At 30.4% G+C, this 17,697-nt stretch overlaps 2 protein-coding genes across 6 annotated transcripts; one reads left to right on the plus strand and one right to left on the minus strand.

Moving 5' to 3' along the window:
- The first annotated feature begins 4,048 nt into the window (after window positions 1-4,048).
- LOC112729878 (protein NRT1/ PTR FAMILY 8.3-like) lies at window positions 4,049-5,500 on the plus strand. Its single transcript, XM_072210771.1, has 3 exons — window positions 4,049-4,320; window positions 4,436-4,972; window positions 5,116-5,500. The coding sequence occupies exons 1-3, from the start codon at window positions 4,049-4,051 to the stop codon at window positions 5,498-5,500; spliced, it is 1,194 nt and encodes a 397-aa protein (XP_072066872.1).
- A 505-nt stretch (window positions 5,501-6,005) lies between these two features.
- Window positions 6,006-8,903, minus strand: LOC112757669 (ethylene-responsive transcription factor RAP2-7). 5 transcript variants are annotated; one of them, XM_025806231.3, is made up of 8 exons: window positions 8,768-8,903; window positions 8,454-8,647; window positions 8,188-8,292; window positions 7,982-8,103; window positions 7,693-7,806; window positions 7,064-7,225; window positions 6,797-6,974; window positions 6,006-6,527 (listed from the first exon to the last, which is right to left on the minus strand). In XM_025806231.3, the coding sequence occupies exons 2-7, from the start codon at window positions 8,521-8,523 to the stop codon at window positions 6,930-6,932; spliced, it is 618 nt and encodes a 205-aa protein (XP_025662016.1). In that variant the 5' UTR covers window positions 8,524-8,647; window positions 8,768-8,903; the 3' UTR covers window positions 6,006-6,527; window positions 6,797-6,929. The 5 variants fall into 5 exon arrangements, with proteins under 5 accessions (XP_025662016.1, XP_025662036.1, XP_025662030.1 ...); XM_025806251.3 differs by lacking the exons at window positions 6,797-6,974; window positions 7,064-7,225; XM_025806245.3 differs by lacking the exons at window positions 6,006-6,527; window positions 8,454-8,647 and adding an exon at window positions 8,408-8,453 and having other exon boundaries at window positions 6,581-7,225; window positions 8,768-8,901.
- Between the last annotated feature and the right edge of the window lie 8,794 nt (window positions 8,904-17,697).

The following is a 17,697-nucleotide window of genomic DNA, read 5'->3' on the forward strand; positions in this document are numbered from 1 at the left end:
TGAATTCAATTGTATTTTAAACAGATTTAAATAATTTAACATATTTGATTAAAAATAAAAACTCACTTACAATAGTAAAATATATATTTAAAACTCGTTTTGAGAGGTGAGTAAGCTTAATTAAATCATTAACCTAATATTTGATCCATCATCTTCCGATGGATTAGATGGATTTGCCTCTTGAATTGTTGGAATTAATTTTTCAAAGGCTATGTTTGGATGATGCCATGAATTGTCGTGCCACATGCCGCTCTTGGAGAAAGGCCGCTGACGCCATGTTTTCATCTCAGCTTCCATTGATGCTCTCGCTTTCAACAAAATCTGTATCTTTATGGCCATGGATGTTTACAGCAGATAGCAACAACTTTGGAAGCTTATCCGCCCCATGGAGCAACCATGATTCTACTGTGCTGACTCAAACATGGCCGCAAGGAATCGACCGTAGCGATGCTAGGGTTCACTCGGTGTAAGGGTGGTTGATGTTCAATATATTTCATTATGTGAGAGACAAGGAGGACCAAACTTTCTCTGAGCTTTCATTCTTCAATCCGTTTTCTCGAGCCAGATTTAAGCTTCCAAGACTCTTCTTGTTTTCTGGAAAGCCGGATTATCATCAAGTTCGTGTTGCATTCAATTCTGCACCACCGGGGTCTGAGGAGTTCGTTGTTGCTTTCTTGTGTGTGTTTAGATATCAAGAAAAATTGTGCAACTTAATCACACCAGAACATACGAAGCAAAGGCTAGCTTTTATCAAATTCAAACAAGGATCATGGATTGAATCCATTGAAACCGATGAAATCTTTTATGATGTTGTAGTTCATGACGATAATAAACTGTATGGTATTACCTTCAAACATCAAACAAGCGTTGTGTTCGTGTTTACCCTGGGAGATAATCATCGTGATGATCATGTCGTTGAACGATTGGTTATGCTAAATACCATAGAAGGTATTTTTTTTAGCAAATTTGTTTTTAATTCTGAAATCTTCAAACGAAATCATCAGATGGTAATGGACACTAGGACTGGAGAGTTGTTGCTAGTTCGACATGAGCAAAGTACTTGTTACAAGTCATCAGTTCGTACAGAAGGGTTTAGTGTTTTCAAGTTGGACAGAAACATTCTCAGATGGTGTGAGATTTTTGATATTGGTAATTGTTTCTTGTTCTGGGATTCCACGAGTCTTGTGTTTGCTAAGGGACTTAGAGTTGCAGAACAGTTTAAGAGGGGCAATTGCATCTTTTTCTGCCATGCAAATAGTCGCATTCGATTGGATGAATTTAAAGAACATGATATTGGAGTTTTCTTCTTAGTTGATAAAACCATTAGCTATTTTTCAATTAGTTCTTCTTTGCCAATTTCACTTCGAAACATGTGGTTCAGTCCTGCTCCTTAATTATTTTGATAAGAAATTTAAGTTCTTGATTACATTCTCTTGTTATTCTTGTTATTTGATTACGTGAAGAAATATATGTAATAATTTGTTATCTAATCTTAATTTTATCTTGGTAAACAATTTATTAGCATGATGTTTACTGAAGATCCTAAAAACGAGATGTATTTTAATACCATTAAAATAATATTAGTTTATTAAATATGACAAATTAATGTGCTAAATTAGTATGCTAGTAATGAAAATGAGTTGAAAGATTAACGCGAATAAACATCAAATTTAAGTTAATTAAAATTTTATGAATCAATTTAAATTCAATCTTAAACTTAGGAATCTAAATTAAGTATTAATTTAGATAATTTATTTTTTATCGTATAAAATTTCACAAAAAGTATATTATATCTTAACTATTAAATAAGTGTTTAGATTTTATTTTAAAAGAAATCTATAAAGATAAAATCCATTTAATTCTTCACATATCAATACAAAAGGATAAAAACTTGTATCTAATGATAAAAAGGATACAAATTTTGTGTTAAAATAGCAGAAAAAGAAAAAGAAAAGAGACATTGATATAAGCTGAGTTGATGGTGATTGGTTGAAAATTAAGTGTGAAATAAGTAAGGTTAAAATTAGTAATTTTAAATGTTTGAATTTATTTTTAAATTTTTGTTAATTTTGCTAACAAATTTTTTTATGAGTATGAAATTATTTTATTTTTTAGAATAAATTTCCAGTGTTTTGAATCTTTATGGATAAACATGATGTTTGATTATTTGTGTCAAATTAATTTAATTGCTTTATAGATTCATAGATAAACCAAGGAGAAATTTTTTTTTTAAATAAATAGGCAAGGTGTATGTGTGGATATTCTTTTTAGATTTCTATAGATAAGGATCAAGGTAATTTTAACTTATTAGTTACTGCTAATAAAGCCGTCTACCTATATGGTAGGCACATCAACGAAATAGATCATCCTACTTCAAATAGGTTTAAAATATAATATTTTTAAAATTGATTTTATTTAAAATGAATTAAAAATAAATTACTATATTTAAAATTAATAATATAAAATTTTACAAATTGATAGAATAATTTAGACAATTACAATTACATTAAAAATTTAAGATTTTCATATTCAAAGTTTGAAAAAAAAAAATTTAACTTATTAGGTACTGCCCAATAGAGCAGCCTACTTATATGGTAGGCACATCAACCAAATAGAATGTCCTACTTAAAAGAGGAGTATTAAGGGCCAGTAACTTTTGTAATAAGTAAGGGAGTCCAAATAGGGCAGACAGAGATGGAGTGGTTCAATTTTGCCAACCGCATCCATTGCTTTCTTAAGCCAATGCAAGCATGTACTGTCACGGTCTAAATGTTTCATTTTATACATTCAAATGTAAATAAAATCTTATGTTTCTTCTTTAATTTCATATTACAACTCACTTTAGTTTTAATATATGAAGACAAATAATACATACAAAAAAGAGTTAATTAGATGCTATCATAGTTAATTTGAACTGCCATATCATGATACATTGCAGTAAAATTTATCACAATTTTTGCATTCATGGCTAATACCTATTAGAACTTGGTATTGGTGGCAAAGACCATTGAACTATAATTCAAGAATCACAAGTTATAATTTTGATTAACAGACCTGGCATCATTGATGATGACCTTAAGTCTCGGATCATGGAATGCTTCCCTGTTTGCCACTAAGTATGATTTGCAGAAGTCTACCACCTCCTGATCAATAAAAGCTTTGAAGAAATGAATTTTGATAATATAGCTCCATGGGATGTATATTATCCAACTTAGGAGACATTAATTTACCTCATCTATATCACACATTATAACTTTGTCAATGGTATTATGCCTGAGCAATTCCCTTGCAGTGGATCCCTCTCCTCCCCCCATAATAAAAACATTCTTTGGGCGGAATGAATAAAAGTTCTAGGTAAATCACATGGGATTGGGAATGAAATTAGATTCTTAAAGAGCATATAGGAGGGAGTTACTTAGGATGGTGAAGGAGTGGTGGATGAACAAGACATTCATGGTAGATGAATTCATCTGTCTCAGCACTTTGAAGCTTCCCATCAATTACCAATGCCTGTAACAGCCACATAAACTTAGTTTCCTCTTCATAAAGGTAGATTTAATTCTTTTGTATAAAGAAGATGCTTACCTTTCCAAAGGGCTTAGTGTCCAATAGTGCAATGTCAATGTATTGGCTAGTTCCTGTATGCAATATACTACAACCGATCCAAAGAAGAAAATGAAATTACTCTTAAATTAGTGTGTCTTCATAATAAAAGCAAATAAGATAATTGAAATATAGCTACACTTTGCTATGTCTTATTTTGTATGTCTGCCTTTTTCATAGCCATAGGCAAAGGGAGCTTATCATTTTTTAGGATCACTTTACTTTTCCTAGCATGAGAAGCTGCAATCACCAAAGATTGTTCCACTTGTTCTATTTTTGTCTCATTTGGACTCAAAGAAGTTCTTACTTCTCTCAAGTCTCACCATATTGTCTCTGGCTTTATTATTTTCATGAATCTTCTAAAGTCAATAAGAAAAAGTTATAATAGTAAATCTTCTAGGTGATCATTTATGAAAACTTGTGTTGCTCTCACTGTTTTACATACATGGTGCTTTTTTATACTTATTTTTTCCATGTACCAACCACATTTATCTTTGTATATGGTTCTATAATTTATGCAGATACTTTCCTCTGCGAACGGTTGGCCTATTATGGAATTGCCAGTAATCTTGTCACCTATCTAACAACTAGACTTCATGAAGGGCCTGTTTCTGCAGCAAGGAATGTTACCACCTTTCAGGGAACATGCTACCTTACACCTCTGCTTGGATCCTTCCTTGCTGATGCATACTGGGGAAAATATTGGACAATCGTTGTGTTCTATGGAATTTATCTCATTGTAAACTCAACTAAGCCTTATTATCATGGCCTAATATCATTGCCTATATGTGTCATTATATTAGTTTTTTTCTTTAGTTGGTTGATGATTGAGGTTTTTGTTTTTTTTTTTTTTGTTTTCACAGGGAATCTGCACATTGACCCTTTCAGCAATCTTTTCAGCTCAAAGTGCTGTATTCTTCCTTGGAATCTATTTGCTTGCAGTAGGGACGGGTGGGATCAAGCCATGTATATGGCCCTTTGGAGCAGACCAGTTTGATGATACAGATCTTAAGGAAAGAGCAAGTAAAGCATTATTCTTCAATTGGAACTACTTCACTGGCAACATTGGTGCACTCATAGCAACTACCATATTGGTATGGACCGAAGAAAATATAGGATGGGGACTTGGATATGGGATTGCAGCGTCGTTTATTGGTATTGGAATGATAGTGTTCTTTCTTGGTACACGAACCTACCGGTTTCTTAGGCCAGGGGGAAGTCCTATTACAAGAATCTGCCAAGTGGTTGTTGCTTGTTTACATAAGAGGAAATTGGAGGTACCTCAAGATACCTCTTTCCTCTATGAAACTGTGGCAGAAAATTCATCTGTTGAAGGAAGTCTTAAACTCGTGCAAACCAATGGATTGAGGCATGTCGAAGCTTCAAATATCCTTTATTTAACACTGAATTGAACTGTTCTTGTGTTCATCTGAATAATCATTGATAGTACTACTTATGCCTCTTCGAAATTGTGTTACATCCTACAGTGCTAAGCTTTGCTTTTGTCTTCAGGTGCCTTGACAAAGCTGCAGTGAAATCAGATATAGAAAAAGGGAGTGAGGAAATAACTAATCCTTGGAGGCTTTGCACCGTGACACAGGTGGAAGAGCTGAAGATTCTAATCCGCATGATTCCAATCTGGGCAACAGGAATCATCTTCAGTTCTGTCTATGCTCAAATGTCCTCGCTGTTCATTGAACAAGGGAAAATGATGGACAGGACTATTGGTTATTTCACAATTCCCGCGGCATCTCTTTCAACTTTTAATATAGTTGGTGTCATCATTTGGGTTCTCATCTATGATAGAGTGATTGTTAAAGTTGCAAGACACTTCACTGGCAATGCAAGAGGCTTCACGGTGTTGCAGAGAATGGGAATTGGCTTTACACTGGCTTGATAGTATACAAGGTCCCCAATTGCAATATTGATCTTTCGACATGTCCCCAAGAATGTCCTCGTCTTTACAAAATAAAGTTACAATACCATTATACTCATATTTCAGGTCTCATATTACTAGGATCCTTGTGTACTTAAGTTTATTATATTTAGTTCAAAGGCAGTGTATGCATTGATGTCCTCGCTGTTTATGCTAACTAAATAGTATGCACAAATGATTTAGATCAACCTCCTGAAAGATAACTGCGCGCGCAAGTTTAATTCATTAAGATTGATGCCATTTATGAATGCTATGATTTCTTCTCAAATTTTATACTATGAATTGCCACACGTGACTTGTGTGAAAGCTATAATAATAAATTTCTGCATTCCATTCTTCAATATTTCAGTTTAAAAAAGCTATATTAATAGTCGGAAGGGGAAAGAAGGAATTATGAAGTTGGAGGGAGATTGAAGGTCACATAACTCGATCATTAGGTAGAGATTGAAAAGGAAAAGAAAATATATATCTTCCACCTTCATTCAAATTCTTATACCACCAGCAAACTAGATAATAAATTAAAAGCATATGTTTATGATGATTACCATACAATAATATACATAATAAAACATGTTCCACTCTTTCTACAGAAACTAATAACATTCTACATCACAATTATAGATCAATTAAGACAGAATAATGGACTGTAGTTACCATACCATGTACACAAGCCAACAATTAGAAAAGGACAGATACTTTCCACTATCTCAGGCTTTCCAAAAGAGAGAAAACAAAGTACCGAGGACAAAATTAAGATGGTGGTGGATACTACCTTGGGTTGAATTCAACGGATTTATTATCAACCTCATCAGTGTCTGAGCTATCTATAGCAGCTCTATGCTGAGTGTATTTACCATTGTATTCACCGATTTCCAAGTCACCCCAAGGAGTGGTTGCCACTTCTTCAGTTATATCAAACCACTTTGTTTTGAAGGTTTCCCCTTTGGCCTCCCTTATTTTCTTTTCAACACGCTGCCTCTCCTCCAACCTGTAAGGTAACAGACACAACCTTATTACACATGCAATGTAAGGTGAAACTCAAAACATGTTTTTATGGTCTTGTATAGCCTCAGTGGGGGACAGATCACAGATCACAGATTACAGATTACGATAACATAATTTTTTGGTCTTGTCTTGGTACAATTACCTCATGCAAAACTATATATCAGTCAATATTGAGTATTGGTTGTAGGATGGTGATGGTTTACTATATTTCTGAAACAGAATGCAAGGGGAGTGAAAGAAATGGTAAGGGACCTGCTCTTTTCAGCACCAGATTTGGTTATGTTACCCATCTCAAGTGCATATCTATCTGGGCGTAAACGGGAGTCCGATGGCAAGAGTTTTCTTGGAGCTGTGTCGAAACTGTTTAATTTGTGCGCAAAATATGTTAATCAAATTTGTCATCCTTTGGAACATCAGCAACATGCCACACCTGTGCAGTCAGCATGCTTAGCTTGGAGAATTTGAGCTTTCACCATTTAGCTTATCAGCAAAATAAAAAGCATAATGTATGAAATCAACCGGAAAGATGGCGCTCGATGGAAATGGAGCTGAGATGGAGAATCCTGATGATGCTGCAACAGAGAAAGGAGGCACTAGGGTAGCAGTGATTTGGTTGTGCATTTGCCATGGCCAACCGGGGAGTCCTTTGGAATGATCTATGCTGATCCTATCAGCTCTCTCCTGCCTTATATTTCAACATTCCTTTGAAGCCAGGATACAAAGATTTTTGCCACATATAATAAAGCATGCCATCATGGAATTGATTACACTAGAGAGTTCAATTTCAATGGATGCAGAGTGTTGCAACGTCTGAACCTTCTATGGATATTTTGCGAAAATATAATGTTGCTGAGCTCTTTATTATTCATCATTTTGTTTATGACTGAACACCAAATAATATTTTCAGGCACTTTTCTTTTAACAAAATTGAAATACGAAAATTAAATGATATAAACACACACAGATACAATTCCCTTTATATCCAACAAGATCGATTGGCCAAAATTTCACAAAATTCATTACTTATACCTGAACATAAAAATCAACTTCTAACTTTAGGTATCATTCGAACGCATTAATGTGAAGTACTTGAAGGAAATGTGCAATCAACTCCAATTCTAAAACGAGATATCAGATAGCAAATTTACCTGATTGGGAAAGAAACTAGGATTCACGCCATTCCACGGAGAAGGATGCTCTTCAGTTGCAACCAGCCTTTCTGAAGATGGATTACCAATTACCGAATTAACATTGGTTTCCACCTGCAAACAAAGAGAGCCCGACATGTTATGATCACTAGGTAGGACAAAGACGTGAAGAATTAATAGAACTATACAACAAACCTTCAAAAAGGGAAAACCATATTTGAATGAAGGCTTGTGAAAGCATAATTTTGAATGAACCTTAAAAAAATGTAGATTTGATGTTCAACTATACCATTGTTCTTCCAGCATGCATGCTGTAAGGGACCCAGGGGAACTGGAGTTGCCCCCTGTTTTCTTTCAGACCATGTCCTGGAGTTGCTATGGCCAAATTAAGTTCAAGATTAGGACTGCCAGCTGTAGTAAACAAACACAAATTCAATTTTACAGTGACATTAGTCACTTGTACATTAAGAGGAGCAAAATAGATCATTGTTATACCTTCATTGATGGCTGAAGATTTCATCTCTCCTTCATATGTACTTGGCTCAAAGTTAGTCACTTGCTTCCCTTCCATTGCATTTGATAGCAGCCTTGTCATAAGCCCTGAATTCCAGAAAATCAAAAGGGATACACGTGTTGGATTGGAGCCCTAGTGAGCTTGAAAATTCAGGGTAATAAATTCAGTGCAGGTAGAATGCAATTCACGTATCACTAGGACCTTGCAGCTTCTACTTCGCTGTCGAAAGCCCAAGATATATATATACCTGCATCATGAAAAGCATCGCAATCTCCATAACCGAAACGCCTTTTACCAATCGTTTCTTTAACATGCATACTACAATCTCAAACATGTTTCTCCAAAAACGTAAAAAACGTAAAGACCCATTGATTACTAGGCTGCAGAAGAAACCAACTCTCTTTGCAGCCAGCTACGTACTTGAATTCCCAACATCTAATCCTACAAGCACAATTGATCACTACTTCAATTAATATGAAAAATAACATGTCCTCACTTCTTGCCAAGGAATTGTCCCATTCGAGCAAATAAAAGAAAACAAGAGAAGACCTGAGCGATTACCATTTGATTTGGATTTGAACTAATATTAGGTGGCAGAATTGAGAGTGAGAGAGACGGTATTTGAGAGTCTCGATGAAGAATTTTTTTTTTTGGTCAGATACAATTTTTTTTGGTATGAACATGATCAGAGATTAGGGTTCATGAGGGAGTAATAAAGTATTAATAAGATTGAAATAATTTTTGTTAAGTGTTCATGAATAACTAAGTGTATTTTTGTTTTATTTGTTAAATTATTTAAAATTTAAAATTATAAGATTAAAGCTAGTTACATTTTAAATTTTGATTAATTTAAATGAATAATTTTTATCTAATATAAAAAAAGATATTTAGATCTTTTTATAAAATTAAATAAAAATATATTTTTTATTTTTACTAAATTATAAAGATATTTTGGTAAAAATATTGATATAATATATATTTTTTACAAAAAAATCAATTGCTGACGGAAATAATATAATCTATATGATATTTTGTTATTTGTCCACGTTTTTATTATATCGATACGTATAAATTTATCATCGTATCGAAATAAACACCTATTTTAAATTAATAATATAAAATTTTACAAATTGATAGTATAATTTAATTTTATAATTTTATCTTTTATTTATTATATAATTTTTATAACTAATATCTTTATCTTTTTTATTAATCTTTTTATATTTAAAACTCGTTTTGACAGGTGAGCCACCTTGCTTAAATCATTAACCTAACGTTTGATCCATCATCTTCCAATGGGTTCGATGGATTTAGCTCTGGAATTATTGGAATTAATTTTTCAAAGGCTATGTTTAGATGATGCCATGAATTGTCGTGCCACATGCCGTTCTTGGCGAAAGGCCGCTGACGCCATATTTTCATCTCAGCTTCCATTGATGCTCTCTCTTTCAACAACGTGCTGTGGAAGCTTTGGAAGCTTATCCGCCCCATGGAGCAACCATGATTCCACCGTGCTCACTGAAAAATGGCCGCAAGAAATCGACCGCACCTATAATAGGGTTTACTCGGTGCAAGGTTGGTTGGTGTTCAATATATTTCATTATGAGTGGTTCAAGGACCAAACTTTCTCTGAGCTTTCATTCTACAACCCGTTTTCTCGAGCCAGATTCAAGCTTCCAAAACTGTTCTTGTTTTCTGGAGGGCCGTGTTATTATCAACTTCGTGTTGCATTCAATTCTGCACCACTGGGGTCTGAGGAGTTCGTTGTTGCTTTCTTGTTTGTGTTTAGCTATCAAGAAAAAGTGTACAACTCAATCGGACCAGAAGATACGAAGCAAAGGCTAGCTTTTATCAAATTCAAGCAAGGATCATGTATTGAATCCATTGAAAGCGATGAAATCTTTTATGATATTCAAGTTCATGATGATAACAAACTGTATGGTCTTACCTTCAAACATCAATCAAGCATTGTGTTCGTATTTACCCTGGGAGATAATCATCGTGATGATCCTGTCGTTGAACGATTGGTTAGGCTAAATACCATACAAGATATAGATGCTGTTGGCAGATTTATTTTTATCATGCATCCTTCAAACGAAGTCATCAAATGGTAATCGACACTAGTACTGGGGAGCTGTTGATGTTGCGGGTCATAAGTTCGTACAGAAGGGTTTAGTGTTTTTAAGTTGGACAAAAGCAATCTTAAATGGTGTGAGATTTTTGATATTGGTGATCGTTTCTTGTTCTAGGATTACACCAAGTTGAGTCTTGTGTGTGCTAAGGAACTCAGACTTGCAGAACGGTTTAAGAGGACCAACTGCATATTTTTCTGCCATGCAAATACTCCCTGCTTCAAGCCGCCTTATCCATTTAATAATGGATTTAAAGAACATGATATAGGAGTTTTCTTTTTGACTTCTTTACCGATTTCATGTTGGAACATGTGGTTGAGTCCTGCTCCTTAATTATTTTGATAAGAATTTTAGGTGATATTTATTTTATAACTCAATAGTTCATTGTACACATTTTACACTTAAACCATTGGCTCCCTAGCACTACCCTTTTTGTTATTATATTACGTGAAAAAATATATGTCATAATTTGTTATCTCATCTTAATTTTAATTTGGTAAAAAATTTATTAGCATGACATTTATTTGATTTGGGAAATAGAAGATCAATGATTAAAATTAAAAAAAAAATATTTACTGTCTAAAAAATTATTTTGATAAACTTTTTTGATGTAAGACGCATTTTTTTATTGAAAATCCTCATTTTTAATGCCATGAAAACAATGTCGGTTTATCAAATATGATAAATTAATGTGTTAAATTAGCATGCTGTGATAATAAAAATTCAAGTTGAATACGTTGGGCTTGTTTGAGATGAAGTGGCGGGTAATAATGAAGTTTGATGTAATAAGAATTAGGGAGAGTGATGCTGCGGGATGAGAATATGTTGAGTCGAAGGGTGCCTCAGGGGAGTTTTGGTTGTGGGTTGAAGGGGTCTTACTAAAAATAATTTCAATTTTGTTTTGTGTGGTGTATGGAGTTCAAGTTATGTCAGCCTTTATAGGAGACTTCAACAAGATTGTGCAGGTGAAGGGGAGAAAGGATACTGTCATATTAACAGAGTTTTAGTAAGAATTGGATAAAAGAAGATATGCAATTGGTGGACTTTTACTTAGAGATCTTGCAATTGGATTGACAGAGTTTTAGTAAGATTAGAGTGGTTGAAAATGTTTCTACGAGTACAAAATTAGGAGTACAAAATCAAGAGTACACTAAAAGAAGGAGGAGCACAAAAAATGATTGATGAGTTTTTTTTGCAATTTTTTTTAAACTTTTTTATTTGCTTTTTGTTGTTCTTGCTCCGCTTATTGTGTTGAGCTTTCTTATTCAACAAAAAGACTAACGCGAATAATGATTATAAATGTAAACATCAATCTTAAGTTAATTAAAATTTTATGAGTCAATTTGAGTTTCACTTTAAACTTGAGAATCTAAATTAAATATTAACTTGAAAATTTTATTTTTGCTCGGCACAAAGTATCATAAAACTATATTTTATTTTTACTATTCAAGTAATATTTGCTAAGACAAAGCCGGTTTAATTTTTTACATAATACAAAAAGATAAAAATTTGTGTTCATTGACAAAAAGGATACAAATTTATTGTTTTTATTTTTTTTCATAAAATTCTAAAAATAAAGCATTCACAATGAAAACAAAAAATAAAAATACAACTAAATCCAAGACAACTCTTTATTCTTATTATTCTTGTTATCATGACAATTTATGGTTTGATCTTAATTTTGACGTAGCATAATATTTATTTATCTTGATTTATTCTTGCATTTATATAGGCAACTAATATGAACAGGTTAGCCATCAACCATACTATATGTAAATACACAAGTTAACTTTTTACCTAACTTTAAATTTTTGTTCATTTGACCATGTATATTTGATTAAATACACAAGTTGTTTACATTCCTCCAAAAATTCACCGTACAACCTTAGCTTCCATAGCTTATTTGATTAAATCTTGGAACATTTTTTACAAATGATCCTTCTTCAAACTTCTATCACTTATAAGAAGTCACAATTTGATCATCTTGTGTCTAAATTAATTTTAATTTTTTTCACACTAGTATGATAGTTCACTTGTTACCATAAATTAAGGATAATACAATTTTCAATTTAGGTACTTCTTTCTAGCATATTTCAATCATTGTTGTGGTAAGGACAATGTGATGTGCGAAACAAACTTGAAAAAGAAAAAATAGGACAGTGTCACTGTTCTTGTGTAAACAAGATGTTTGATTAATTGTGTCAAGTTAATTTGATTGTTTAATAGATTCATAGATAAACTAATGTGAAAGATAATTTTTAAATGAATAGGCAAGGTGTATGTGTGGATATTTTTTTTAGATTCAAATAGTTAAGTATGAAGGTAATTTTAAATGATAATATAATATAAAATCAATTTGGATTGGTTGATTGGTTCAACTCACTAGTCCGCTTAAACAAATATTAGAGGTTCGAATTCTACCTGCTGCATGCAGCAATTCACCCACCCTTAAATGCAGTTCAGATCTGCATGCCCATTAATAGAGATAACTACTGTTTACTTATAAAAATGAACTAAATTTATGTGTTTTTCTATAACCTATCAAGTAAGAGTGTTCATCAAAACAACATAAGTGAACAAAAGGCTAGCTTTTATCAAATTCAAACAAAGGTTTACGATTGAATCCATTGAAACTATTGAAATCTTTTATGATATTGCAGTTCATGATGATAATAATAAAATGTATGATTTATCTTCAAACATAAAACAAGTGTTGTGTTTGTATCGATCAACGATTAGTTATAGTTAAACAAGACTGTTGTTGAAATATTTATTCTTAATGATTCATCTTTCAAATAAGAACCATTAAAACGAGATGTATTTGAATACCATTAAAATAACATCATTTGATCAAATGTGATAAATTAGGGTGTCAAATTAAGTATGTTATTAATAAAGATGAATTTAAAAACTAATATGAATTATAATTATAACTTTAGAAATCAATTTTGAGTGAATTGAAATTTTATGAATTAAAATTTAAATTCAACATCAAATTTTAGAATCTAAATTAAGGATTAACTTGAATAAACTATTTTGTTCATACAAAATCTCACAAAGGTATGTTACATCTTGACCATTCAAATAGTATTTATGGTGTGTTTAAAAAAAAAAACAGAAAAAGACAACTCATTTAATTATTCACAAACAAATACAAAAGGATAAAAACTTGTGTCCAATCTCCAATGAAATAAGGGATACAAATTTTGTGATATAGGTGTTTGTTCATTGTGAGGAAGAAACAAGTTCAGAAGACTTTGTCAGTTTTTTTTCTATTCACATTCTTCAAATGTATTGAAAGTAGAGGTAATTATTGTATTTTACATATGTTCTTGCTGTTATTAATAATATCCAATTTCTGATTTTTCTGATTATTTGAAGATTTAATATCCAATAATTTTTTTGGCTATCTTTGCTGTTCATAATGTTGTTATTTTTTGTTTCCTCCTGTATGCTATTTTCATTATGCAATTCTTATATTTTCAATTTATTACTCAAACTAATCTAGGATAGTGGAAATTATTGTTATTTTTTTATAATAAATTTATTTTTTAATTAATTAGTTCCAGTTGGCTATACTTTTAATTAGTTTGCTAGCAAAACTTTACAAATAAATATAAGAAAACATAATAGTTCCCAATATTGTGTTTCTTGAGAAGCTACATATATATGCTGGTTTTGTAGAAGTTTTTATAATACATGCATTAAAAAATTCTACAACCCTATAAATTTTTTGAAATAAGGATACTAAAGCAGTTACAATTAGATTAAAGTTTTAAAATTTTCATATTCAAAATTGGTGTTGCTTATGATGCCCAAAAGGTATTGTCTAATTACTAAAATAGATAAATAATTAATTTTAAATTCAAAAGTATAAAAGTTAAAAAAGTTTAAATATTTTAAAGTTACTATAAAAAGTAATTTAGGCAAAAGTTAAACACCAAACAAAAGGCACCATAGAATTGCCCTTCAAAATTTGAGCAATTTTGTTTGGATTTGGCTCTTTTGAAGTTGTTCATTTACTTTGAAGAGAAAAGTAAATGAATAAATGGTTCTGGTCATCTTAAATAAATAAATTCATTAAAAAAATTAAAAGTAGCCTTTTGAAGAGAATTCCTTGAAAATCGTGCGAGTAGCAGCTTCCAAGACATTTTTTCTTTTTATTTCATCTTCTTTCTATTTTATTTAGTTTTTTCTTTCTTTTTTTTCAACAAAAAAAATATTTTTGGTTCTATTTTTTCACAATATTTAATTCTCTTTTGTCTTTTTTATTATCATGTTCTTCCATGATATTGTTATTGTTTTGGTTATCTTCTTTTTTATTTTTGTCTTTTATAACTTACATTTAAAATTTTGTCATGAAAGAGATTAATGGTGGTCACTAGTAATCTTTCATCTTTTTTGAATTCTGAATAATTTTTTGAAAAATCTGATAAAAAAATAAAATTAATTAATTTAAATTGGATTAAGAAATGTTTTTTTATTTTTTATTTTAATCTAAAAAAATACTTATGTAAATGTACTAAATCTTTTTTAGATAAATGTACTCAATTTTTTTGTTTATACTTGAAATAAGAATCTAATTGAGAACAAACTAAAGAGTGTTTTTTTGTGATTAAAACTAAAGAGTGTTTAGAATAACTAATGATGTGATGTTGATTTAATAGATCTCTAATAAATTTATATTAATATACATTAAATTAATTTATTTATATTTTTATGTATTTTTATGTGTTTATGATACTTGTTTTATGTCTAATGTTGTAATTTAAATTTAAATGTACGACTGGTTAAAAAAAATATATTATCATCAAAATAGATAAATAATAAAAAATATAAACAAAACAATCATCTCAAATTTTTTAAAGTCATTCGTTATAAATTCAAAAAAAATTACAAAGTTTAAATAAATAGCTTTTCATTCTATCATTTAGTTATCTAAATTTGGTATTGTAACTTCACTCCATTTGGTGCTATAAATGGATTCCATGATTAAAATGGCAAAATAGCTTGATTTTCAATATTTGAAGTGAAAATTTCAACCTGCAATATAAATACTATTATAAGAAAAATAATAATATCAGAAAAATTTCAATAAATTTTAAAAATGTTAAAAGAATGATATCGCCACGCTTTTTTCAGTTTTTCGCTACGCTTTAAAAGCGTGGCAATAGAGCTGTTTTCTTGTAGTGAGAAATGAAAAATGTTACAACCTTACAATTGTCAAACATCAAAACTCATCATTCCACCATAATTTTTCCAGAAGTCAGAAATCTTTAGCTTCTAGTACTGTGTCAAATTGCATGCCTAATTTTGGTATTTTTTTTTGCTATAATTGGCCTGAACAAAATAAATAATAAAATTCTAAATATAATTGTTATAAACATACAAAAATAAGAGTACTAAAATAAGAGTACAAATATAATTGTTATAAATATACTGAAAAAAGTAATTAATGTAAAATTGTGTTGTGCAATTTAGATTTTTTTCCATGTTTTGAGAAATTAATTGGCAAGTTTTTGAAAATATAAAAAAAATTATATATTGAGTAAAATATTATCAAATATATAAAAAATTAATTGGCGTCTTCAATGTTTGTACGGTCTTCCTCTTCATCATTTTTTATTCAATACAAATTTTATTGTTATAGCATTCAGTTTTGCAGAAATTTAATTCTGCGCGCTATCTTTGTAAAGTGGTGCGTTTTTTTTTATTAATTTTTTAATAATTAACGTTTTGATTCTTTTAATGCATTTGTTTATTATTTATTTATTTAAGATGATTAGAACCATTTATACTATTAATGGTTTAGATTGTATTACTTTTTTCTTTAAAAGAAATGAACAATTTTAGAGGAGACAAATTCATTCTTTTTAACTTACTATAAAATAGAACAGCATATCCCTATATAGCAGGTATATCACCAGGATAGAATATCATTGACTAAAATATTTGAAGCAAGACAAAATTGAAAAATAAAATTGGGACTATATACAGGGTGAATTTGAAATAAATTTTTTTAAGAATTGATTTGATTTGATTTGAAATGAATTGAAAATAAATTATTATATGTTGGAATTAATGATATAAAATTTTACAGATTAATATAATAATTTAATTTTTTATTTACTATAGTTTTTCATTACTAATATTCTTATTTTTAATTAGTTACCCCCCTAATTGGTTTGCTAACAAAACCTTACAAGTAAATATAAAAAATATAGTAGCTCCCAATATTACACTCTCAGCTAGACTACATATATGCTGATTTTGTACAAGCTTTTATAATATATGTATTGAAAAAGTTCTACAATCCTATAATTTTTTCGAAATAAGAATATTAAGGCAGTTACAATTGGATTGAAGTTTAATATTTTCATATTTAAAGTTTGAGCAATTTTTTTCTAACTTACTATAGAATAAAACGACATCTCCTTAAATAATAGGTATATCACTAGGATAGAATATTAATGAACAAAATATTTGAAGCAAGACAAAATTGAAAAATAAGATTAAGACTATATACAGGATGAATTTGAAATAATTTTTTTTTAGAATTGATTTGATTTGATTTGAAATGAATTGGAAATAAATTATTGTATATTGAAATTAATGATATAAAATTTTACATGTTGATATAATAATTTAATTTTTTATATACTACCGTTTTTCATTACTAAAATTCTTATTTTTAATATTAATATCTAAAATATAAAAATAATTGTTTATATTTTAACACATCAAATCATTTTTTCTAACAAAATTTTATTTTAAAAAATTTAAATAATTTAAATTTAGTTATAATCTTAATTAATGGGATTTACAAATCAAATTCAATTTTTATTTTAAAATTAAATCAATTTGAATTCAATTGTATTTCAAATAAATCTTTAATTGATTTAACATGATTAAAAATAAAAATTCTCTTACAATGGTGAAGTATATATATTTAAAACTCGTTTTGAGAGGTGAGCCTCCTTGGTTAAATCATTAACCTAACATTTGATCTATCATCTTCCGATCAGCTGGATGGATTTGCCTCTGAAATTGTTGGAATTAATTTTCCAAAGGCTATGTTTAGATGATGTCATGAATTGTCGTGCCACATGCCATTCTTGGCGAAAGGCCGCTGACGCCATATTTTCATCTCAGCTTCCATTGATGCTCTCTCTTTCAACAACGTGCTGTGGAAGCTTTGGAAGCTTATCCGCCCCATGGAGCAACCATGATTCCACTGTGCTCACTGAAAAATGGCCGCAAGAAATTGACCGTACCTATAATAATAGGGTTCAGTCGGTGCAAGGTTGGTTGGTGTTCAATATATTTCATTATGAGTGGTTCAAGGCCCAAACTTTCTCT

Source organism: Arachis hypogaea, chromosome 2 (genome assembly GCF_003086295.3).
Source record: "Arachis hypogaea cultivar Tifrunner chromosome 2, arahy.Tifrunner.gnm2.J5K5, whole genome shotgun sequence".
NCBI classification, from domain to species: domain Eukaryota; kingdom Viridiplantae; phylum Streptophyta; class Magnoliopsida; order Fabales; family Fabaceae; genus Arachis; species Arachis hypogaea.